Genomic DNA, 26,004 nt, shown 5'->3' with positions numbered 1-26,004 from the left:
CTTTTTTGCAGTACACTTGAACTAAGACAAAACTAAGTTACAGCAAATTTTTTAGCAAGATATAGGAGTTTGTTTTATGTCGATAATGTTAATGTTGATTGAAGAGTGCTTGTTTTATTGGCAGATAATTTAACGTTTCGCAAGATATTTTTGCCATGTTGTAAGTGAAATAATCTGCCAATGGAACAAGTAACATTAAGAACTTATTTACTCAAAGCAAACTCCTATATCTTACTGAAAAGTTACATCTAAGTTAGTTTTGTCTTATTTCAAGTGTACTGAAATGTTTGCACTAGAAACTAGGCCAAAATACTTGGTAAGATTTTGTGTTTTTGCAGTGTAAACTGAGCATGCAGTCTAAAGGTTTAAACATTTATGAAATAATAATCAGCCACGCAAGATTGCTACTGTACAACTAGAGCCTTGGAAAAGGATTTGAACTTGTTGAAGTTTGTCATATTTTTCCTAGTTTTAATCACAAACTTTGTTTTTATTGGGATTTTATGTGAAACACAAAGTGGTGCATAATTCTAAAGTGGAATGAACATGACATGTGAAGACACAACATTTTAATTAACAATGGTTTCATTAAAATTATTTTAAAAGTTATCTCTCTATAATCATTTATAACTAATGCTTCTTTAGTCAGGTGTTTTTAATTGTGTGAATAATTATGTCATAATTCACCAAAACAGTCGTCACAGATAAACAGAGTGCACAGTATAGTAAGTACAAGCCATGTTTCCTTGAAGGCTGATGGTTTTCATTATTTTTTTAAAATAAATTCTAAACTATGGTAAAAATTGACAAAGGGGCAACCTTTAGATAAGAACTATAGAGGCGTAATAAAATGCATTCTATGGATTTGTCAGAATATTAGGAATTTATTGGTTTTCCGTAAAGCAAAGTGATGATCAAGTGTTGTAATGAATCATTATTATTTATATTCTGCTGAAGTCATAGTTCCTCCTGGTCGCCTTCTTACTGTTGTATCATGAGTCAGAACAGGAAACGTTCAGTCTTTTACGATAAATTATGAATGTACATTTCTCATTGTTCTGAAATATTTTCCAGTCTCGCATGTTTTAAAGTAAATCAGTATTTATGTCCAAACCGATCCTGCAATCTTGAAATAAACTAGAGCTGATTAAAATGGAATCGTTTTTATTGAGTAACTTAGTTAGAGTTCAGCCACTTAACGGTAGTAAACATTAACCCGGCCTCAGTCGGTGATTGGTTGGCCACCGTGTCAATCATAGCGTCCTGCGCTGTCATTGGTCACCACACTGCATCTAGGAAAGCCCTCTGAAATGTTTATGGCTCTGGGAAGATTTCTGAGCGGACTTCAACAAAGTAACCAAACGGAGGAAAGCGCTGCAATAACCTGGAGTCCGAGCTGGAAAATATGCGCTAGTCTTCGCCTGTGAGCAGCTGGACTACAGAAGAAGCACCCCGTCATCATGGAGCTGGAGGAGAAGAAGAAATATGGTAATTGTTTAAAGCTCCGGGCCACGCTACAGCTTTATTTGTCCGGTTGCCTTATCATTAGTTACACGTTAACCAGTTGTTGGTTGGCTCCACACGACACAGTTTCTCACGGTGACGTAGTGAAGCAGTTTTATTGGGATTAGCTCTCAGTCTCCTGTTTTCTCCTTTAAACATTAAAACAAATAATTGTCCTTTGGTGGCTCGTGTAAGGTCTGCTTTATCTCTCGTGCTTTGTACGTAAATAAATAAATGAACGAACGTAAGGCTTGAACGATGTTGCGCGTGATGCTTTCGCGTTAAGTTGGGGCAGCACTTCTTGAATTGTTGGGATGAAAAGCGTCCCAGTCCCAGTTGTGCTCGTCCAGTTGCTGCCACATTCCTCAGACTGGCATGAAAGGCAAGCAGGGGCAAACTATCTACAGAGCTAATAAGTCAGCTGCCAGTCTTTCTGTTTTGTTTCATACCAAAGTGAGCTTTTGGTTATAATGATATGTGTGCTGTTAAAAATAGCGCCTGTCGAGCCCTCTGGTCTGGGTCAAGTATTCATTCCCATTAAACGTGTTCACTTTTTGTAAGGCTGATAAAACGTGACTGACCAACATAAAGCAGATTAAAGGTGTGGCGTGCATTTTGCTTTTAGTACCCCTCGCAGATATTTTCTAGAGACGGAAATATACGGTGGCCGACAGGTGCAAATGCGCAGCAAAAGAGAAAACATGCAAACAAAAAAAAAACACGCGCACAAATTAAATGCGGCAAGCAAAAAGCGAACAAAATGCAGCAAACAAAAAAGAAAACACCCCCGAATGAAATGCAGCAAACAAAAAGAGAGACGCAAACAAAAAAAGAAGACACCCCCGAATGAAATGCAGCAAACAAAAAAGAAAACACCCCCGAATGAAATGCAGCAAACAAAAAAGAAAACACCCCCGAATGAAATGCAGCAAACAAAAAGTGTTGAAAACGGAAGTGCTCCAGACCACTAGGGGGAGTCAAAGAAAATCGAGACCGAGCCCAGAACGGTATGACTGACACAAAGTCTATCACGCTACCCATAAATTATTCTGTTATTCTATAACATTATAAAAGACGGCGTATCTTTTTATAATATAAGTACGTATAGTATTTATACGTACTAAATATAGTTATATAGTACGTATAACTATATTTCTGAAAAGAAATATAGTTATACGTACCTTTACTTTCTTTCAAATTTCTTTCTCTGAATCTTGCATCTGGTCCCATAGAAATGAATACTATTTTCTTTGACTCCCCCTAGTGGTCTGGAGCACTTCCGTTTTCAACACTTTTTGTTTGCTGCATTTCATTCGGGGGTGTCTTCTTTTTTGTTTGCGTCTCTCTTTTTGTTTGCTGCATTTTATTCGCTTTTTGCTTGCCGCATTTAATTTATGCGCGTGTTTTTTGTTTGTTTGCATGTTTTCTCTTTTGCTGCGCATTTGCACCTGTCGGCCACCGTAGAAATAGCTGTAAATTCTTCCTTGCAAAATAACACAGTCTCCGTCAGACTGGATAGAAAGTATCTGTCTTGCTCCTGATGACGAACTGCATTTAGGTCTGAGCTTTAACTTGGCCAATCTAGCACATGGATATGCTTTGTTCTAAACACTTTTGTAAGTTTAGTTTCACTGTTTTGTTGGAAGGTAAACATTTTCTGCAGCTGCTAATAAGTTTTCTTTCATTACCTTTCCATCTACCATTCCATCATGTCTGACCAGCTTCTGTCATCTCTAGCTGCGTTTCCATTAAGAATTCCACTAATGTCGAAAAAACACAATTTCACAATTGCGGCGTTTCAGTTAAATAAATAACAATGCAGCTAAAATCACTTGTGAATAAACTTGTTCATGCGTTATTAAAAAAAAACATGCCATCATTCTCTTACCACTTTCTGTTTGTCTTCCGGTAACATCTGGTTGTTGATCATGTGACTCGTGTGATGTGGAAAAAAAGTGCTTCCAGTGCAGTTTTGCGAAATATATTTCGATACGGCCAAAGAAATCGTATCGCAAAAAGTCTGCGCCTTTTTTTTTTCCAAAATTGCTGTGTTTCCATTATTCTTGTAATCCCAATTTGTGGAATTTTAAGGTCAATGGAAACTCGGCTATCGACGTTTGAAAATATGCAACACAGTATGATACTCCCAACACCGTGTTTCACAAACTAGTTTTAGTGGGGTTTTTTCGCAAACAACTCAAGTTTGATCTCTGAGGATTATTGAAATAAAGTAAGTGGAATAAAAATGCCACTTTATTACTTTTTATTGGTCTAAGAAGTCCAAATAACAGAGCAAAGTGGTACTGAGACGAGTTTGTTTACACGCAGCTTGGCAAGTCTTTAGGTGGTCTTGAGGTATTTGTACAGCATAAAGTTTTTCTACAGTTCCCCTGCAGAATACTACAAGCAGAAATGAGAAACACAACCCTTCCATTTGCTGGCGTCCATTCTCTTTTCCTCCATTGTGTGCCTGCACACACCCATTTCCGCTCCGCCTGCCACATGATGGCTAATTGATTCACTTAGCCTCCAAGAAAGTTTGCTTTCTCTTTTTCCTCTCTGTTTCCCTCTCTCTTTCACTCTCTCAGTGCTTGCAAGAAACAAGGCAAGTTCCAGTTTAGTATCATAACACAGAGCAAGGAATATGCGTTTGCATGTTGGCGTGAGGGAAGTAATTGGCGGTGGCTTCTCTCCGCAGCTCCCTTTTGTGGTAACGGCGGTTTCCCTGAGGAAGCGTACTCACAAAAACAAACAAGCTAATATTTCGCAATGCATCTTCGAACCTAAAACTGACTCGGAGAGAAGGTAACGGCAAACAACCTAAAGCTCTCCGGAGCACAGTGGGGGATTTTCTGAGTTATTTCAGGGTCTGGTTTGTGAAGAAACCTCAATGAGAGGATCTGAGAGCAGCTATGCAGACATGCCCTGCTAAAGATTAGGTGTAATTATGTGCCATGTTTAGAGAAGTGGCTTTGAAACCTGATCCGAGTGCCTCTTTGTGGTGCATGTTGAAGTCGTTTCGGCCTACATCTGCAGGTTGCTGTGAGCTCGTTTCTTCTGATATTTCTTGAGGTTACATCTAGCAATCAGTGAAAACCTGCTCTGCTACTGCAGCCACACGCTTCCACTTTGATGTTCTCGATAGGCCACCCACAGATAAAAAAAAGCATGTGACCAAACTTATGCAAACCCTAAACCCATCATCAGCATGTCCAGAGCTGGCTGGAGACAGCTTCCATCTTTAAAGAATAATTGTACACCAAATCAGGGGCCTCCAAACCGTAGTTGTACTGTCTTGTTGCCAGGCCTTTGCCAGACTCGAAGGCATGCTGAAGACGTAGTGGAATCATTTGATTCAGCTGTGTGGAACAGGAAAAGAGCTGGAGAGATGCGAGACTTTTATTGTGTAGTGATTCGATTTTGACTTTTAGGGCCACGATTCGATTCAGAAACCAATTTTCCCACTCAAAAGATCAAGAGATTCTGTTTAAATTATGTGACTGACGAGATGAAAAGATTTATTTAAAACAAGTCTTCGAGGTTCCAGACTCTGTCAGATTGTATCAGTGTATCAAATCAGCTGATATTGAAACAAGAATAGCTTTGTGCATAAAATTCTGTAACTTAAATCACCAGCATTGGGTTGACATAGCTGCCTGGGCTAAATCGTAAATAAAAAATATCAAAGTGTTATTCCATATGTATACAGTAGCTGAGTAGACACATAATGAATTATGCAGTATTTTAGCAAAATTTATAATTGAGCATTTTAAAGTTATTCAGAATTCCCACAACTAGGAATTGAGATTTTTATTTATTTTTTATTTTTAACCCCTCCAGGGGGTCTTTTGTGGGCTCTAGTGTCCCTTATATGATAGTAGGCTGACAGGAATGGGGAAGGAAAGGGGGAAGACATGCGGCAAATATCGTCGGGTCCGGGAGTCGAACCCGCGACGGTCGCGTTGAGGACTCAAGGCCTCCAAATACGGGTCGCGCTAACCCCTACGCACCACGGCACGCCCTTTATTTGATTTTTTAAACAGAATGCATTTTTTTCCCTGCACCTTTATTGGAGACTACAGCGCAGAATGCCCAGGTAGTCTGCTTCCTGCTTTTGGTTTTTACGTGATAGAAGACAGACTTTGTAACGGTCTTTACGCTTCTCCTCATCATCCCGGTATCAACAAATGGGTGGCAGAGCGCATCGTGACGGCACGCGACAGATATATTTCTGTGTGTGACGAATGAAGGTGTCAAATCCTGATACTAACATGAACACAAAAGCTATAAATGTCAAGGTAACGTGAGAGTTCATCTATTAAACTGACTGAAGATGAATACAGAAACGAAAAGCTGGAGTATAGACATTTTTTTAGTATTTGTGAGCCTGTCTCTTTATTAGTAAATTGAATATAACTTCAGATTCTTGTATAACTTTTCTTCAGGTTAACTTGGAAAGTGAGCTATTATTGTTACAGGTTAACTTTCTAAACTTCAGAAAAGTTATTATTAGGGAAGCTCAAATGTAAAAAAATTGGACGGATATTGATATGCAATAGTAACAGTGCTGTTATGTTAGATTTACCTATGTTTTATCTTATCCTTTTTTTATCTGATTACTCGATTAATCATAAGAATAATCAATAGATTACTCGATTACTAAAATATTAATATACAACAGCCACAGTGAGGAACAGCTGGGGTGCTGTGGTGGCGCAGGGGTTAAGCACAGCCAACATATAGAGGCCTTAGTCAAAACATCCAATTTCTGCCACTTCCATATGTGATGGTACGAAGTTGGACACTTCTCCAATTGTTTTCAAAGTGTCTGCGGTTTCACTTGGCATTTTATCCAACATTTACGTAAATGCGTCATAATTCTGCACCAGAAGAAGCAAGACGCGGTAAATCTGGATGTCAACAATGGCTGAAAGAAGCAGTGCCGACACTTTGGTCAGCCGTGTCACTTTGGAGAAAGCAGAGCGCTTTCCTAATTCCCTAGAGGATAGCTCCATAAATAGATCTGAACTTGGACTGAAAAGCGAGGATCGCATCTAGAAGTCCACGCCCTCTGTCCCTAATGAAAGACTGTCACTGAGGGATACGACCGTAACACGGAGTTAAATGTTTCCCAACTGAGCCATCTTGATAACAATTCCTAGCTTAGCCATAGCCACTGCAATAGTAGCCAGCACACTTTCCAGCCAAGAGATACAGACATCACAGAGCTTTCATGAGACAGAATGGACCAGTCAAAGTCCAGACCTGGATCCATTGGAAAATCCATCCAGTCTGACTGAGCTGTTTTGCAAAGAGGAATGTGCAACAATCTTTAGTCTGAACTTTAGGTTGAATGCAAATAAGCACCACGCATTTTTAGAAAATTATTATTATTTTCACTTCAGCATTGTGTTTTACTGTGTTCACTGAATCCCCAGCACATGGAAGTTTGTGGTTGTAAAATGACAAAAATGTGAAGAAGTCCTGGGGTTGCGGATACTTTTGCAACGCACTGTTGCTGTCGACTGGGAGATGACTCACCACAAGAGATTTGAACATTTCCGTCATTACAGAATATGGCGGGAGGAGTCAAGACAATGAGGGGAGGGAAGTCACGGAATGTTGGGACTCATCAGCTTCAGTGTCTAAAGATAACATCAACTCCTTAGGTTCAGGTTATTCTAATGAAATGTCATTTTCTTTCGAATCTGGGCAAAAAGTAGATGTTTGTTTTTGTTATTTCTTCCCATTTCAGCAATTTTCCTTTTGCTTTTTTTTAAGGATATTTCATTGGCGATAACAGCCTAACACTATGGAGAAAGATTAAAGCTTCTCGATGCTGGGACCAATCATAAAAGTTGCGGTTCTGCCTTTGAAGCTCTCTAATTAGACATCATCCCACATGTCTGACGAAAGGAGCATTTTGAAATCAGAGTGTGGGATTAGTTCCATGACCGGGTTGCGCTGCAGCTTCCCAGTGACGGCGTCGTCCTCTGATGTGTTTTGATGCTGCAACTCAATCCAAACCCGGAATATCAGCATCTCAAACGCCGACGGCTCTACATCTGTGGGGGTGGAATGAGATCACATTCCAGTGGTTGATGACTTTGTTTATTTATGTAATTAGATGTCAGTTGCAAATATGCGTGACTGCCAATTGAGGCTATCAGGTCTGTTTCATTTAGACGGTTTGAAGAGTCTTTGTCAGACCAAGTTAAATGTGTTGGTGGACGATGTAGAAAGGATAACAAAGTGACAAATGGAAATGGAGAGCAATGTGTTTGTTAGCAGTAGCTGGTCAGATAAGGCGTGTCCAAGATATTTGAGTTTATTACATCAACAAGCACAGTGTGCATTAGGATCAAAGCATATTGCCAAATATTCCTAATATCTCTGATTTCTTTCGCTGTTCAAGACATTTTTACCACAACATGATCTCAAAAGTATGTTCAGTTTATCCTAACCCTCTTCTTCTTTTAATATGTGACAAGTAAACATAGGCCTGTCGCAATAAATCCGTTAACCACATAATTAATTAAAACAAACTCAATCATTTCCATTTGCATGATTCATTGTTTTTCTCTCTCTTTCTACCAAATACTGCATGATAAAAGTCTTCAGTCTGGTTCTTTGTTCTCAACTAAACCTGTTTCTGAAGGACATTTTTGTTTAGAGACTAAATAATTCATTTTATTTGCCTTTTATTTTTATTTTGGATATTTAATATAATATTCTTGCATTATTATGCCATTACCATTATGTTACTTGAAAATGGTCTTGAAACAACATTATTACTATTTGTCGCAATGACTTCTGGGACAGTTTGTCGTCCAACACAATTTGTTCCCGTGACAGGCTCAAATAAACATATTTTTGTACCAAAAATGTACAATGAAACAAATCGCCTTGTTATTTTTTAATTTTTTTTTATTTTTGTCACACTTTGAACAAACTTGCTACAATATTTCAAATGTTCATATCAGACAATGACAACCTGATTAAATACAAAAAGATGCCTTTGAAGGATTATTCAATTTCTAAAACATAATGAAAAATTAGCAATTTTTGGAAATATGTCAATGTTCACTAAGCAAGCTGTGTCTGTCACAAAAAACAAAATCAGTTTTCAAATGTAAAACATTGAAATAAATTTTGTCTCACCTTACTGTACATGTGCAAATACATGTAGCAAAACGCATTTGGACAGCAAAGTATTGTTGGAAAGCAAAAATCCCTGTACTGTATATTTAAAACCTCTTGTTGTTGTAGTTGTACTTTTTAGCAGCACAAATGCCTAACCAGTGACGAGTCCCGCCATTTTGGTTGTCGAGTTGTGACCCAGAGGCGTACTGTCCCAACGTTTTTTGCACCCTTGTTACCTACTGCGCATTTTGATTTCATCTTGTGTGTGTTTACCTCCAATTGAATCATTTACATTTAATAGTATGAGTGAAATGGAGAAAGACAACCTCTTTAATTTTATTGTAGTGCTTAATAGAAGTTTAGATTTTGCCTGTGGGCAGAAACATTGGAAGCGCTGCGGTGAGAGCTGTCATGCTGGCCATGAAACAGGGGCAGGCCAGATGGAAACTTTCTGTCATAAAATTTTTTCCTCCTCCTTTTCTTCTCTCCCTTAACATCTGAGGAAAACATTTGCGACACTTTGGTCCGTCAGAGCTTTCGTTGTTTGAGTAACAGATTGATTTAACACGGTCTAAATGCAGAACAGAGGAAGCAGATCAAAACATCCGGTCGCCATTAAAGGCGGCAAACAAAACAACCCCCCAAAAATAGAGCTGGATTTTTTCCTCATTGAGTTCCAATGAAGTGTCTGAAGTTCTCCACTAGGGGGCGACCATGCAGCACGTTCTGCTAACCAGCAGGTGATTGCCTCAAAACCCCACACCTAAGACTAGTCAGTTCTAAACACCTGGCGCCAGAGTTTTCCATTCTTCCTGAACACGTCCCACAAATTTACTCCACTCCCATCGTCCAATCTGTTCGTCTGCTTTTATGGGTGTGCTTTAGTTGTGCTTTATTTTTTTTCCTTTTATATATTTTCCCGGCGCAGCATGAGGTCTGTGGGCAAAAGGGTGGTGACTGGTAACATGCAGGCAGGTGGAAGCAGTTGCTTTAAGAAGAAGCAGAAGAGGAGGAGTGTTACGGATTATTCAGACAGGTCGGACTGGTTTTGCGCTCCGTTTGCGCTTCTCTCGTTCATTCACTGGCAGGAGCAGAAGTTAACCTTTTCTATACATCTCAGCCCTGAAAGCGAGCTTCAACATGCCCGAGGAGGAAGATAGCTATGGAAAACACGGTAACGACTTCTCAAGCCTCCGTTTGATCTGTGTTCATCAGAGTTTTGTTTGTTTGTGAAGTAGACTGAGCCTTAGTTTGTGTTTGTGGGCAGCCAGCTACTGTTGGCGGCTTTTTTCAATGCTCAGGTGTGTTAGAGCAGCAAGCTGGACTTTAAATCTGTTTCCAATGGAAACCTGACTTTTTTCCCCCCTTCTGTTTGTCGTTCTGGAAATGATCCGATGGGATTTCTAACATTCATCTCATAGCTTGACTTGACAGCATGTCAGATGTGACGATCTCAAATGGCAGCACACATGAAATATGAGACTGTTGCCCTTTTTGACAGGAAGTGGTCGGAGGCTTGCGGTAGCATTTGCCCCAAATAAACACATCCAATAGAAAGTCATGACTTTATCTTCACAGTTTAAACCAGTGATTTATTGCAAGAAACGGAAATAATGTCAATAATCAACATTTTCATGCTTTGCTTTTTTTTTTTTTCTTTGAAGAGTTTTTTGCGGCGCTAGTGGCTCGCATTTTTTCTACAGTAGGCAGACAGGAAGAGGTGAGGGGGGAAGACATGCGGCAAAGGTCGCCGGGACCGGGAGTCGAACCCACGACGTCCGCGTCGAGGACTAAGGCCTCCAAACGTGGGGTGTGCCAACCCCCTGCGCCACCACAGCACGCCCCATGTTTTGCTTTTTTAAATCATTTTCCTTCAGACTTTTTATGAAGAAGAGGCTTTGAATTCTACATTTTGAATTCTACATTCTGAAACACAAATGTCAGACTGACGTCCGCTTAACACTAAACATGGCTTGTATTGTGTAGCCGCAATTCAAATAAAAGTAGGGCTGCACTGGTTGTGGTTTTCCCTCTGATTACCGATCTCTTAAGAGCACGACTTGCCAATTCCAATTTTGGCCGATACCAATTTATTTATTTATTTATCTATATATTGTTTTTGTCTGAAATGTTGCTAAATATTGCAAGAAAGTTGCTGAGTTATCACCAGTGGGGTGACTATTGTTAACTGCAAACATGCAGACATGACCTGGTGGGTGGGTCCATCAGTCAACCTTCTCTCTCAGTGGAGCAGAAGAGGACAGTAGCTGATTTATTTTAGACCTTTGACAATGCAGATAAGATGAGCTTCACATTTAAGTATTTTTTGTTTTCTAGCTTTAAATTAATGCAGTAGCACACAATAAGACGGGAGAGGGACATGACATGACTTTTGCTGCTCTTACAGACACTGTTGTAGTGATTCTTCTGAGTACATATCTGTAATGATGTGCCACTTCCTTCCTCTGGTTCACTTCCTTTTTAATTTGGTCCTTTTGCCCTCCCACTGTAGGCTAACTGTCTGCTTGCGAGCGAACCGTCCAAGACTCCCGTTTTCTCCCATTTGGTTTGCACCAGAGTGCAGACGAGCGTTCGTGCCCTAATGAAGCGAAACATTTAATGAAAACATTTAATGTTCTGGTGTATCTGTTATAGATTTCACAGGAGTATTATTTGCGCAAAATGGTTGGTCATTTCTGTATTAGCCAGACCACGAAAGTACTGATTCAATTTGTTAAAATAATGCAGTTAGACAGACAAAAATATTAAATTCTGCTATTTTAAAGCCTAAAATACCTGGTTAATACATTCTTCTCCAAATCCAACATTTTCATAACATGATGTAACCAATCAACATCTGCTAGACAAGTTACAGAGGTGCAGAGTGTTTACAGTGAGAACTTCTACCGTGTTACTGTAGCTGCACTTGACCTCCAAATACCACAGCAGGCTCGAGAGAAGGAAAAATAAAACTAGAGCAAGAAAGCTTGTGTACAAACAAGAAGTCTCACTGTAGCATAAACTGTAGGTGTGTATCTGTGTGTGGTGTTAAAACCATTTAGTGAAGTAACCAAAGGTAGGTGAAGTAAGTAGATACTTAAAAATATAGTTTTACTCAAGTATAAATTCAAAGTATAATGCAGTAAAACGACTCGTAGAATAAATTTTTTCTCCCAAATTATTCAAGTCAATGTAACTAGTTTTTGCAGGTGTTTCATTTTTTGATGGAAAACAAGTTCTGGCTCAGTACTCCTCATAAACATGACCAGTTTAGTCAAAGTAAAGCACGGGGGCAGATTTCTCATGGTTTTGCTCCGGCTTAGTCACTGGGGAGGAATTCAGTAGGTTGCCGGGTGTGTTGCGCTTGGAGGGAAACATCAGCTGACAGAAGAAAGGCAGGAGGAGAGGAACTGACTGTTCCTCTCCTCAGTGACCTGAAATCGGACTGATTTCAGGTCAACACACAGTGACCTGAAATCAGTCCGATCTATACGGAGTTCCACAGGGTGGGAAACCCGAACGGGTTTGTACAGCAACCTGTTTGTTGGCCTAAAGCCCCATGAAAGCAGAAATTGGTTAAATTCTTAGCTCTTGTTAATACAGAACCACCAAAGTACTGAAAAACCCATGAATAAATGCTGGACAAGCACTAAACTAATGATTCAGGCAGTTGCTAAAATAAGCTGGTTAACGTTGGTTAGTGAAAGAACGTATATGGTGTCTATATGGTGATGTCATGTATGCAAGTCCGTCACTATTAATAAACTAATTGCATAAGTTAAAATGAGCTTGATGATTTTGATACTTAGTTTTTTTTTTTGATGAGACTTGATAATATATTTTATTTATGGTTTCGGTTGTGTCTGGCTTTATTTTTGTCTTTTTTTGTTTTTTTATCTTGAATATTTAAAATATATTTCACTTCAAGTGTCAATTATTTACAAAATTGACATTTTTGTGGTTTTGTCTGAGATTAATCTCTGAGGTATTTGGTGGGAATTTACACCATCACAGTAGACCTTGATGCCAGTAACTTTTTTGTTTATCTCCCCACCCCTTCCATAAATCTGGTGGGATGTTATCTTTCTTAAGTTTATACTTCCAGTTCTCACTGCAGTAAATACCCTGAAGTTCAGGATGGTCTTTGTTTCCTGTAGGTGAACCCTTCAAACACGACCCCTCCTTCAAGGGACCCATCCAGAACAGGTGAGGCCAGGACTGCAGGGTTGGATTTCTCATTGTGTCGCTGATGAAAGCTTTCGTTCACCGTTTTCTCCTCTCCAGATCCTGCACCGATATCGTCTGCTGCATCCTCTTTATTGTCGCTATACTCGGCTATATTGCAGTGGGAATACTTGGTAAGGAAGTATTCGCAGTCTGGTTTGCCAATTAAAAACAAAAACAAAAAAATCCAATTATAAGTTGTAAATATTTACATTGAATCTTTGTGCTTCCAGCCTGGTCCCAAGGCGATCCAAGGAAGGCGATCTACCCAACAGATAGTAGAGGCGACTTCTGCGGACAGGCCGGGACTCCACTCGAGTGAGTTACTTCTTAAGCAAATCTAGATATGAAACTATGTGTAGTGTATCAAAAATAATATTTAAAATAAACTAATTACGCTTAGCCTGGTGGGCCAGGAGGTAAGTAAAACCTAGTGGCCTGCTATGTTTTTAACACACTGTGGGAAACCCTGTTGTTTAGGCTTTGTAGAATGGCATAAGAAAAAGAAACCCTTCAAACTAACTTTCAGCCTTGGAAGCTTTTTCCAAAAACGTTGCACAAACTATTGTCGACCAGAAAAATGTTCTTTTCCCCCACAGGAATAAGAGGAAGTTGTTCTACTTCAACATCATGAAGTGTGCCAGCCCCATGGTGCTGCTTTCATTCCAGTGTCCAACCACACAGGTGTGAACTCCGCCATCTTCCGTCTCCTGTGCTTTTAGGGACCTTTTGCTGCTATCTGTGCTTGACAAAACTTTTCCAATGTTGATCCTTAGCTGTGTGTGGAGACGTGTCCAGACAAGTTCATGACCTTAAAAAATGCCCATGCCAACGACAAAGACTTTGATTACTACAAAACATTCTGCAAGGAGACTGTGACGCGTTCAATGGTGAGTCCCCCCACCCCCCGTAAAATGTTTTAGTCCCTAGATTACTACAGATTAATCTAATCACATGTTCTTCCTTTATCTGTGTTTGGTCCTGTATTTCAGAGTCTATCAGAAATTCTTCGTGATCGTCTCTGCCCCTCTATGCTGATCCCCAGCAAGTCATGTTAGTGGATTTTATACTCCTGAAGCTGTCGCATTAAATGCATACAATTGAATGCGTTCAGTTTGCAATATTAAAAATTATATTAAAAAACTGGTTTTAGAACAGACAGTCAGTCTGAAGCCTATTGCCTGATAACCTCAGGCCCCCAAATCAGACTGCTAGTCTCAAATTAGCTCCCTTACAGTCCTTGACTGTTTTTATAAAAGATCACTGCAGAAGGGGAATCTAACCACCAGAGTGCTTGCAAAGCAGAAAATGTCTCATTTATTGACAGGAATTTGCAGCATATACATCCATCCATCCATTTTCTAACACCTTGTCCCTAGTGGGGTCAGGAGGTGCTGGTGCTCATCTACAGCTAACGTTCCGGGCGAGAGGCGGGGTCACCCTGGACAGATCGCCAGTCTGTCACAGGACAAACAACCATGCACACACACACACACACACACGCACACACACATACACACACACACACACACACACACACACACACCATTCAGAGAGACCAATTAACCTGACAGTCATGTTTTTGGACTGCGGGAGGAAGCTGGAGAACCCGGAGAGAACCCACGCATGCACAGGGAGAACATGCAAACTCTGTGCAGATACATATATATATATATATATATATATATATATATGTGTGTGTGTAGTACAGACCAAAAGTTTGGACACACCTTTCTAATTCAATGGGTTTTCTTTATTTTCATGACTATTTATAAGGCTAGAAATCCCACTTATTAACCTGACAGGGCAGGTTGACCTATGAAGTGAAAACCATTTCAGGTGACGACCTCTTGAAGCTCATCAAGAAAATGCAGAGTGTGTGCAAAGCAGTAATCACAGCAAAAGGTTGCTGCTTTGAAGAAACTAGAATATAAGGGGTATTTTCAGTTGTTTTACACTTTTTTGTTTAGTGCATATTTCCACATGTGTTATTCATAGTTTTGATGCCTTCAGTGTGAATCTACAATGTTAATAGTCATGAAAATAAAGGAAACTCATTGAATTAAAAGGTGTGTCCAAACTTTTGGTCTGTACTGTATATATACAGTACAGTATATGCCTCAGTGTGGTTCCTTCTTTCTTTAGTCACCCGTAGGTGCTTTCCGGATTTGGGCCTAAAAGGAGGTGTAGTAACTGTCGGAAACAGCACCAAGTTTGAGGATGGAGATGGAAAAATGAGAGATGCTAAAGATCTTGTGGATGGAGTAAAGTGAGTACACAACAGATCCGAAACACCACAGAAGCGGTTATTAAAACGTGCCGGCAACCAGGTTTCATGGTTGGGAAATCAATCTCTTCTTAGGAATGCCACTGTGGTCATGGAGGCTCGTCAGGTGGTTGTGAAAATCTTTGAGGATTACACTCATTCCTGGTACTGGATCCTTATGTGAGTAACTATTTCTCCTTCTTGTTTCTTTATGTTTTTGTTGTCTACTTTTTCTTATATAAGGGGGAAGTATTATGTAAAATCTACGTTTTTGAGCTTTACATTGTGTTATGTTGTTCCCTCATCAAAAACATAGCCGGAGTTTTGCCTTGATTCTTTCATGCATATTTGAGAAATCCTTCAATCTCCCTTGGCAACCATTCAGCTGTGCAGAACATCTGAGTGGACCTAGCTCCGCCTTTGAGGATGAACTTCCTCAGCCGTGCCGTTTATGAGCTTCTGCCTCACAGAGCAGCCCTCCCTCGAGATTCTCCCGCTCGGCTCCTTCAGACTAGCCAGCAGCAATTGTCAAACACCTGGTGGAGCTGCACATCTACTGAGCTCAGAGGAGCAACTTCTCAGAGCATCGCTGGTAAAAACGTTGCTAAAGGTTTAATAGAGGAGCCATGTTGTGATGACTTCCTGAAAGGTGAAGTTTCAGAAAGAGCAGGAGTTTTTAAAGAGACAGAGACCCAATTTCAAGAAGTTAAACCACAAAGTGAAATTTCCTGAAGTCATTTTTATTATAAAATGCTATATAAATCAACTGAAGCTAGCATACTTGATTGTGTTATAAAATAATACTATGTGCCTGGAAAACATATAATACTTCCCCTTTAACTGTCAACTGAATTCACTGTGTGTGTTTCTGTGCCTAATGTTTGAGCTTTCCTCTGCAGAGGGCTGGTCATCGCCATGCTCCTCAGTCTGCTGTTCATCGTCCTCATGCGCTTCCTGGCCGGCATCATGATCTGGATCATCATCATCGCTGTGATAGCTGTAATAGGATACGGTAAGGGCCAAAAGCGCACAGTCGTTTACTTTCCTCCATTTTACTCAGATTTTCTGTGGTTCTGGTTTGACGTACATTTTAGAAAAGTTGAGCAAAATGGATTCAGGAAGCGGGGGCATCTTTTTGTTTCGTAGCGACTACCGTACAATCTGTCAGAGAAATTGGTATTGCAGAACTAAAAATGGAGCGGTGTGGAGTTCCGCAGGGCTGATTTTTAGAGCGTTGCTCAGAACATGAGTAACATTCCTGAAAGTTAAGCTCTTTGGGGGCATGTGATATATTTTCAGTTTTATTCTAATTAACCTAATTAATATTGATGAAACTTCCTCTGGCTGTAGGATGTTGTTCTGTCCTGGTAATTTGTACGACGTGGTCTGCTGCTGAAATCAGTAAACGATTGAGAGGTTTTTGCTTCACAATTCGGCCAAGCCTGTAGTGATCCCAGTTGGGGAAGCTTCTACTGCTCCCACTGTTCTACTTGTTTTCCATTAATATGCTACTTTAGGAATCTTCCACTGCTACATGGAGTATGCCAACCTGAAGAACGAGCCGGGCGCTAACGTGACTCTGCAGGAGCTGGGCCTCCAGACAGACTTCACCGTCTACCTGCACATCAGACAAACATGGCTGGCCTTCAGTGAGCGACTAGAAACCTCCACCTGCTCTCTGTTGTTTGGTTTCGATGAGCTCACACTCTTTGACTTGTTTTAGTGATTATCCTGGCCATCGTGGAGGTCATCATCATCCTGCTGCTCATCTTCCTGCGGAAGAGGATCCTCATTGCCATTGCTCTCATCAAAGAGGCCAGCAAGTAAGACTTCATCAGGGTACTTTGAAAAACATGATGGCGCGTGCATCACATATTTTTTAATATCTTGATCCTTCAGCTTCCACACCATGACTGGAAATCTTTGCAAACAGCTAACATTTGCATTAGTAGGTGCAAATGTCAACTTTTATTTTTTTAACAAAAAATATTTTCTCTCTTTCCATGCTAGTATCTTACGAGAGTATACCTCATTATGATAATGAAAAATGAATTAATCAGTGTTTAGTAGTTATTGTAAAATAATCATCTCGTTGTGTGACAGCAGCTCTGGCCAGATGGCGCTTGATAAAACATTAAATATGAAATAGTTGTTTTAACTTTCCCTGCATGTGGATCTTCTGCAAACCTGGGGAAAAAGGAAGGAGTCGGTCAACTGCATGGCCATCATCGAGGAATCGATGGTTGAGACAAATATTTTATAAGTATAGAATCTGAAGAAGGTGGCAAACAAGACTGAAGTTTCACTGGCAACAAAAGTCTGAAAAAGTAATTTGAGGTGATAAATGATTTACTATTAAGCTTTTTATAATAATAAAAATTCAAGGCCATTACTTTGAAGGTGTTTCTACTTATAATTAAAGTTTTTTTTAGTTGCCCATTTTTGACATATGTGAAATCAATTCTTTTTTTCCCCCCATTATAAAATTAAAAATAATTCTTGTGTTAAACTGGACAATTTATTGAAATTCCCAGAAAGATCTTAGCCGACATAATCAAGTTCACCCTGTTCCAAGTGGAGAACTAGCGTACTGCGTCCTTGTGAACTCGGCAAGGACTGACTTTCAACTGTTCTTGCAGGGTGCGTACTTGCCAAGAACACGAGAACGTTCTTGAGTGTTGAGAAATAACCAGAGATAGTTCTGGTCGTTGCCATAGGAACAGCATGGTACTTTCTGAAACCTTGGCAGACCTCTGCAGCAGAACCTGGACCATGCTAACCTGGAATTCTCTTCTTCTTTTCCAGAGCCATTCGATACATGATGTGTTCCATGTTTTACCCGCTGTTCACCTTCTTGCTCCTGGCAATAGTCGTCGCTTACTGGGCCGTAACTGCTGTGTATCCTTCACTTTGTACTGTTTGTCTGATCTTTTTGACCTCTAGGGGATAAACAGTTGCACACAGGTGTAGTAAACCAGCACGGATCTGAAAGTAAGGAGTAATCCCCCAGAAAATGAACCACTTGTCTTCTGTCGCATGATCCTGATCAGCCAGCAGAGGGCAGCCTTGCAAAGAAATGGCTTTAGATTTGTTGCCTTGACTCTACACTGGATAACCTGACCTTACATTTTTTCATTTGAAAAAAGCAAACTTTCAACAAAAAGTTCAACAGGCATTGTTCAATAAGTAAAATTTCAGTTTTTACCTGTGTTATTATTTTAAATTTTTTTTTACAGCAGTAGTATGTCACCAGCCTCCTAAAATAATTACCTAAGTTATTTTTGAAAAAAGATAAGAAAGGTTATACTTATGTTATGAGAAGCCAACAGCCAAAGTACTTTACAAAGAGCACTAAGCAAAACAAAGAATAAATTAACTTTTTACCTCTTAACACATTTACACAGAAGCTAATCTTTATTTACACTGGACATGGAGGTGGGAGGGATCTTCCTCTGAAAAACATACTGAAAACAGAGCATGTTAAGTGCGCCACGTCAAGATAACTGTCTAAAAGTGTTGAAAAAAGGAAAATAATGTAGACATAAGCTGCGTTTCCATTACAAATGTGTGCATCTGCTAATGTTGATAAAACACAATTTCCATTAAATAAGAATGGATACGTTCGATGAATCATTAAAAAACATGCCGCACCATCAACCTCCAACTGCTTCCTGTTTGCTTCTTTGTGGTTTCTGCCAGTGGCAACATCCGGTTGTTGATCATGTGACTCTTGTGATGTGAAAAGTGTTTCCATTGCAGTTTTGCCAAGTAAACCAACTTCAATATGGCCAAAAAAAGAACCCCACCTCATCCTAGCGCCAAAACCTTCTATTGAAAATCAAGTTTTTCAAAGTTGCCGTTTTTCCATTAATGCATTTTTTTCAATCTCAATTTGGGCAATTATATGGTCAACGGAAATGCAGCTTTTTTTTTTTTTAACTCTTCCTTAGTTTACCGTCAGTCAACGACTTTGTTCTGTTCTCTGTGGGTGATTCCCACAGGAAGATCATTTATGACCTCTGACCTCCTTTATCCTTGTAAATAATAATTATACTCTGTGTTAAAAGTCCGTCGGTTAGTTTAGTTTACTACATTACCCAAGATGCATCTGTCCATTTGGTGATTCCGTTTCACGTAGTTGAGTGGCTTGTTTTTCTGTGCTACTGTGTGGCTCGGTGGCATGAAAGTGGCATCCGCTGACATCCACCATCAACCTATCTTGGGTCCTTTGTGTACGAACCCTGTGTGCGTTTTTATGATATAACCACACACACACATACACACATACACACACTCTCATATACGAAACATCAATAAACTTTTGAGCTGCACCGTTGGAGTCGCCCTAGTCCTTCTGACCGAGGAAGAGTCGATTGACGAGAGATCTGGATTTAGCGCCTGTTTAGACGCAAACAGTCTTCTACACTCTGCATAAATATTGGTCCATTGATGGTTTAATGTTTCATAAAGTATCCTTCAGGTTAAAATGCTGGTGTTTGGAGGTTTGATCCCCCGACAGGCCAGCTGTAAGCTTCGGTCTATTGTTGCATTTACCTTGACAGAGCAGCTTCTTGTCCACTTCCAATGAGGCCATCTACAAAGTGGTCAATCAGTCGGCTTGTGTGCACTCTGGAGAAAATTGTGATCATGCTGTAAGTTTTCCAGTTAATCTCACTACGGTTCTTTTCATTGTAGAAGCTGTCCCAGCAGCTTGGTGCCAATTCTTCTAGATCCTATGGATGCAGTCACTCCTACTTCTGTTTTTCAGAACTATTCCACAAGTAAGATGAAAGCAGACTGCCCGGAGTCAGAGTGCAATTTTGCCTTCTACGGCGGAGAAACGGTTTACCACAAGTACCTGATTGCCCTGCAGTTCTACAATGTCTTCCTCTTCTTCTGGTGCGCCAACTTCGTCACCGCTCTGGGACAGATGTCTTTAGCTGGGGCTTTCGCCTCCTACTATTGGGCCTACTCCAAGCCAGGCGACATCCCCACCTTCCCGGTGTTTTCCTCCATGGGGAGATCTCTAAGGTACGTCAGCTCTGTGAGCTAATTCATCCTTTTTGAGGGCTACGCTATAAATCAGCCCAGATTTCCCATAAACCTTTGGAAATTGGCAACCGCCCGATGCTTAAATGTTAAACCAACCAGAGAACTTCAGTAACTGAAAAAAATTTGACTTTGTTATGAAATATCTCTACTTTTGAGTAACGTTTCTGTTTCTTTTACCCACTGTGAGTAACTTTATTGAATGAAGAACAAATTTGTTTAAACCGAAATTTCACCAGACACAGACAAGTAGTTTTTGTTAAAGTTTCAGAAGTTTTATATTGGAAAACAGTATAAAACTGTGTAAGACCATCCAATGTTGCTCAGCTCTGCGAGTAAGGATGGATTTGGATCAATTTTACTTTTGTCTGATTTTTTCATTACTTTTGATCTATAAAATACTTTGTTCCATCTGATGCCATTTTTTGAAATATTAAAAGTTATTTTGAATAGTTACTCAGTACTTGATTACTCCTTTTTACTTTTGAGTAATTTCACGGTTGTTTATTTTTACTCGGGTAAAACATGTTGAAGTTGTGCTCCTCTTACTTGAGTACAATGTTTTGGCTACTCTAGCCACTTATGCCACCAGGTCACATCTGCACCTACACAGTTAACAATAGTTACCCCAACTTGACAACTTTTTTGTAACATATAGCGACTTTTTGGACACAAGAAAATCTCCCAAAATTAGAAACGGCAGGTCAGGTTTTTTTAAAAAATCTGATTGACCTGAAAACTGCAATCGGTGCACTCTTACTTTTAAGCATTGATATTTGCTTTATTTTCCTCCTCTGTTTGTGCCCCTTTTTTATCCGCCAGGTATCACACAGGGTCTCTGGCATTTGGTTCTCTAATCTTAGCAATCGTTCAGATCATCAGAGTTCTGCTGGAATATTTGGACCACAAGCTGAAAGGTGTGTTTTTCTGCGTAGCCCCATGTTCGTTTATCGCTGAGACTATGGCATGTCCTTGAACTGGTGTCTAAATTGCTTGGGTTTAGATTTGTCTCTTGAATCTGTCATTGACAGGAGCCCAAAACAAATTTGCAAAGTTCCTGCTGTGCTGTCTGAAGTGCTGCTTCTGGTGTTTGGAGAAATTCATCAAGTTCCTGAACAGAAACGCCTACATTATGGTGTGTGTTTGGTTAAGATGTATGTAGAAGGTCATATATTAGAGCGCACTAACCACCTTTTATGCAAACCTCAGTTATTTATTAAATGTTATATTGTAAAAAATTGTTTCCAAAATGAAGAGGAAATCTTTGATCTGTTGTGCTGTAAGAATTTTTTTAATATCATTTACGGTAACTATACAGGAGCCTTACGAAGCCTTTCTCCTATTGATCCTTAATTAGGACCATATGCGATGTCACACTGTGTGTGAGAAAGAGACCGTCCAATGTTGCTCAGCTCTGCAATTAAAGATTTCACAAATGTCAATGGATAGGATTAGTGGAGATGTTACCAATAGAGGTGGAATAAGATTCTTAATCAAGCTAATTGCAGATCGTGGGTTTACCAGAAACGTGCAAATACAAAGTTTCCAGCTCAGGACTTTTGTGTATATTTCTTTTGTCAGCGTGTTAAAATCAATGTAATTAATCAATCTTAACAAGTTAAAGTCCCAGCTTTAGTTAGTAACTGTGAAATCCATGATGTTCCATGATGACATTTTGTGGATTAAACTCAGAAGCTTAAAATTGTTTGATTTTTTTTTTTTCTGTGCATCCCTAACCAAAATATTAAGTCTTTTCTGAGTAACCCTAAATTAGTTTCGGGGTATAAATTCTTCTTATTATTATTTTGTAATTTTGTTTTACGAACATTGTCAGGGAATTACCGTTTTAGGATTCAAGAAGCTAGTAAAACATTTACCTCTAACTAAACCCAACATCAGCAAAAGCAAATGTTTGCAAATCTCTTCCATTTTGATGACTTGTCACAAAAAATCTGACCTGAGACTCAACATTTCTCACCAGCCAAGATTTTTTGTTTGTGTTGCAAACAGCTCTGGCATCATTTACTGAATCGAGACCCCCCCTCCCCATCCCCTTCTGTTGTTTATGTGCATATTTGGCTTCTAGGTGGCGATCCATGGCAAAAACTTTTGCGCCTCTGCAATGAACGCTCTCAATCTCCTCATGAGAAACCTTCTCAGGTAATCGTAAACGTCATCTCATGGTGTGAGCGTTTTATTTTATTTCTTTTGTCTTAATAACCTGTTTAATCCTGCAGGGTCGCTGTCGTAGATAAGGTGACGGACTTCCTGTTGTTTTTGGGAAAACTGCTCATCGTTGGGCTTGTGGGTGAGTCAGTGTTACTTTTCAAAGTGATGCACAAAATCAGTCTCTGCAGCATTAACTTGGAACCACTAGGAACCAGTGTTATTGAATTTACTGTTCTTCTTCTTAGGGGTCTTTGCCTTCTTTTTCTTCTCTGGAAGAGTGAAAGCCTTTGAGAATACAGCTCCCAACCTGCACTATTACTGGGTGCCAATCCTGGTGAGCAACGCTCTTTTTCTTTTTTTTTTTAATTGATCAGTTTTCAGTGTTCAAGGTTGAATCTGTTCAGGAACAAGTCAAGGTTGCTGTTGAGTCGGGTTTCATTCCTTGTCTTGAACTTGGCTGTGTTTGTATTGTGAATGACGGCCCATGGCTCGTGTTTCCCCGTCCAGACTGTGGTGATTGGCTCGTATCTCATCGCCCACGGGTTCTTCAGTGTATACGACATGTGTGTGGACACGCTGTTCCTCTGTTTCTGTAAGTAATTACAGTGCTATATTGTTCACTCAGTCACTGAGATTGAGCAACTGGCTCCATCAAACCTTTCTCAACTTTGCTCTTGGATTTGATGCTTTCACTGATTCTTATATACTTTTAATATGGTGCACAACAGCCACGTTTCTGCATGACTTCAACATACAAAAGCTTGGCTAATTTGTTATGTATTACCTGAAAGTTGTGGCTGCTTGGTGATGAACTTTTCATTTTCAAAATCTGCAATGTCTTGGGGTGCTTTTGCTTGCCATTTGACTTTCTTTCTCTGTTTTTGTCTCTCCTCTTCCCCCTCTCTCACTCCCATTTCTCTTAATCCTGCTATTTCTCAATCTTCTAATCTTCTGCTCCACCATTTTAACACACACACACACACACACACACAACCCCACACGCCCACACACACACACACGCCCACACACACACACGTACACCCCTACATCAAGGTGAAGACCTGGAACGCAATGACGGCTCACCTGCGAGGCCTTATTACATGTCAACAACTATCCGGGAGATTCTGTGGAAGGGCGAGGTGGCAGATCAGAGTGCCTCTGCTGCACTGCAGCCTCAGGATGAAGACGGCGCGCTGAAAAATCCCCAGGAGAAGGACGAACTCTAGAGATGAGGACTTTGATCTTAATTAGAAGCGCAACAAAAAGTGTGGTGATCCTCCTTTCTGAGGAGCAGAAACATTGATGAACAATACGACGACAAATTGCCTTAAATGGAACCATTTAGTTACAAATAGCCGTTGAAAAGCTTCCTTTTTATTAATATTAGAAAACTTAAGGTGATGATTAAATGTAAAGCGTCCTATACCAATACAGGTATCGCCGTGTCGGATTAGTTCCGCCGATACTGATCCGATACAGAAAAATGGTGCCGAATTGACTTAAAATTTATATATATTTTTTGGACGAGTACAGCTCACTTAAATACACCGCTAGCTTCACAAGCTTGGTCAAACATGTAAAAACACAACTTTAATTTGTTCAATCAGTGCAGCAAGGACTATAACAGATAATGTAAAAATAAATTATAAAGAAACTGACAAAAACAATAAGTTTACTACTTTGGTCAAACGTGTAAAAATAACTTGCAACTTTCATTAAAAATAAATTAGGAATAATTCAGCACCATTTTACTTGCTTGGTTTGTTTAGACCAAACCTCATGAGTGGTTTTCACCGCTCAACAGTTGACGTTTCCATTGTTTATTCATCATTGAGAAATTTGGCCAACGCATTATCGTTTGAGTACTTTTGTAAAATGTTCAGAAGTCTATGAAGTGAAGAATTTCTGACAGGATGGGATTCTAATCTGAAGCAGTTCTTCAAAGTGCAGAAGCACAGTAGCGTACTTTTCTTCTTTGGGGATTGTGTTCATCTCCTCAGTTAAACCAGTGGGAATCTCTGGCTGCCATTTTGACACCTTTGCCTTTTTAAATGGTTGCTTCTGCAACCAGTGGAAACTTGACGGCCATGTTGTGCCTCTGGTCCTCCATTTCTACTAAGACTGTAAAACATTAGGTAGCTTTAAAACTAATGTCCAAAAAACTACAACATCCTGCACTTTATTTCAACACTAAGCCATATTTCATTTCACTCTATCTGTAGCTGCGTTCCATCGACCATATAATTACACAATTTAACACTTTGAAATTAAAGATGCTTCATGCAAACCTGACAATTTTGGAAAAAGTCTTGTTTTTCGATGAAAAGTTTGTTAGAATGCAGTTTTGGTTTATTTCCCAAAACTGTAATTGAAACACTTTCTTTGCATCACACAAGTCACATGATCAACAACCGGACGTTTTAATTGGTGCAAACCGCCAAGACAGGAAGTGGTAGGAGGATCATGGCATGGCATGTTTTTAATGACTTATCATGCGAACAAAGGTATTCACATAGGATTTTAATTGCTTTTCTTATTTAACTGAAACACTGCAATTACAAAATTTCTGGGGCGTTTATGACATTAGCAGAATATTGACAGAGTTTTGAGATTTGTAATGAAAACGCAGCTACTGGCACTTCCAAGACGAAGCAAGGTTTATGATTTTTATTTTCTAGGTTGTAGATGTTTGACAACTCTTCCAAACATATTGTTGGTTGAACAGTTTCCTCATCCATATGGAACAGTTCACTGTGATGAAGAATGACTACGACTGCATGTTTCTGTTTGAACTATTAAAGCTGGATGCCTTTTGTTCCTATTAAACAAACGAGTCTTTGTCTCTGAAACGTCCCCCAGCCTATACTTTTTGAACTTTTATGCTTGGTTGAAACGATTCAGCTGCTTGACTAGTTGTTGTTGTTTTTTTTAACTAAATCTTTTTCAGTGGAGGACCTGGAGAGGAATGATGGGAGTTCTGAGAGGCCATACCTGATGCCCGATAGCCTCCTCAAGATCCTAAATAAGAAGAACAAGAACAAAGCAGGGGAGTAGAACCTTTGATCAAACTGCGCTGCTCTATGTGAGACCAGTCCGTTAACTAAGAGACTGTGGCTTTGAGGAACACTTTGCCGAAGACAAGAACCAAAGTCCCTGAATCATCAGGATTTGCGTGACGTCCTCTTATGTCAGATGTATTTACTTCGTAATGGGTAGGAGCGTCTGTCTGCATCACACACCATCATGTCCGTGTTTTTCTAGCTTCCAAGGTTTTCCAGTTAAGTGAATTTTTAAAGTCTAATATATATAACCAGTTTCTTTTGTATTGCGTGGTTTTAAGAGTGTTTTTTTTTTTTAATCATGCAAATTTTCTTGAGCATGTTTTATGTTATTTGAAGGTACACGGTAACTTCTTGATGTTTAAAGTGCTTTTACAACTTCATCTGTAATCTTATTTTATTACTTGACGTTACTAAAGCCATCACACTGCCAGACAGAGGCCTCCTCTACTTACATTATGGGACGGGTTTTATTCGATACAAAAGCACAGTTTATATAAATGTACAGGTTTGTATTTGGGACATATGCTGTATTTGTTTAAAAATAAAACTTTTATATGTATATATATTAAAAAATCTATCCCAGAGTCA

At 39.7% G+C, this 26,004-nt stretch overlaps 1 protein-coding gene across 3 annotated transcripts; it reads left to right on the top strand.

Moving 5' to 3' along the window:
- The first annotated feature begins 1,307 nt into the window (after positions 1-1,307).
- Positions 1,308-26,004, top strand: LOC114147872 (choline transporter-like protein 2). Of its 3 annotated transcripts, none has more exons than XM_028022560.1 (22): positions 1,308-1,488; positions 12,804-12,852; positions 12,931-13,004; positions 13,104-13,188; positions 13,470-13,554; positions 13,647-13,760; positions 13,863-13,923; positions 15,016-15,139; positions 15,233-15,316; positions 16,036-16,148; positions 16,654-16,785; positions 16,860-16,959; positions 17,942-18,034; positions 19,704-19,788; positions 19,905-20,167; positions 21,008-21,102; positions 21,217-21,320; positions 22,272-22,345; positions 22,423-22,493; positions 22,600-22,688; positions 22,862-22,946; positions 23,408-25,203. In XM_028022560.1, the coding sequence occupies exons 1-22, from the start codon at positions 1,461-1,463 to the stop codon at positions 23,578-23,580; spliced, it is 2,181 nt and encodes a 726-aa protein (XP_027878361.1). In that variant the 5' UTR covers positions 1,308-1,460; the 3' UTR covers positions 23,581-25,203. The 3 variants fall into 3 exon arrangements, with proteins under 3 accessions (XP_027878361.1, XP_027878360.1, XP_027878362.1); XM_028022559.1 differs by lacking the exon at positions 1,308-1,488 and adding an exon at positions 9,604-9,820; XM_028022561.1 differs by lacking the exons at positions 1,308-1,488; positions 23,408-25,203 and adding exons at positions 9,611-9,820; positions 25,302-26,004.

This window comes from Xiphophorus couchianus, chromosome 7 (assembly GCF_001444195.1).
Source record: "Xiphophorus couchianus chromosome 7, X_couchianus-1.0, whole genome shotgun sequence".
Classification (NCBI taxonomy): Eukaryota; Metazoa; Chordata; class Actinopteri; order Cyprinodontiformes; family Poeciliidae; genus Xiphophorus; species Xiphophorus couchianus.
This window is presented reverse-complemented; position numbering and strand designations above follow the sequence as displayed.

Coding starts and splice junctions, on each gene's coding strand:
- LOC114147872 (XM_028022559.1), top strand. CDS start 9,787: ATGCCCGAGGAGGAAGATAGCTATGGAAAACACG. Junction 9,821..12,803: donor AGATAGCTATGGAAAACACG/GTAACGACTTCT, acceptor TGTTTCCTGTAG/GTGAACCCTTCAAACACGAC. Junction 13,761..13,862: donor AGACTGTGACGCGTTCAATG/GTGAGTCCCCCC, acceptor CCTGTATTTCAG/AGTCTATCAGAAATTCTTCG.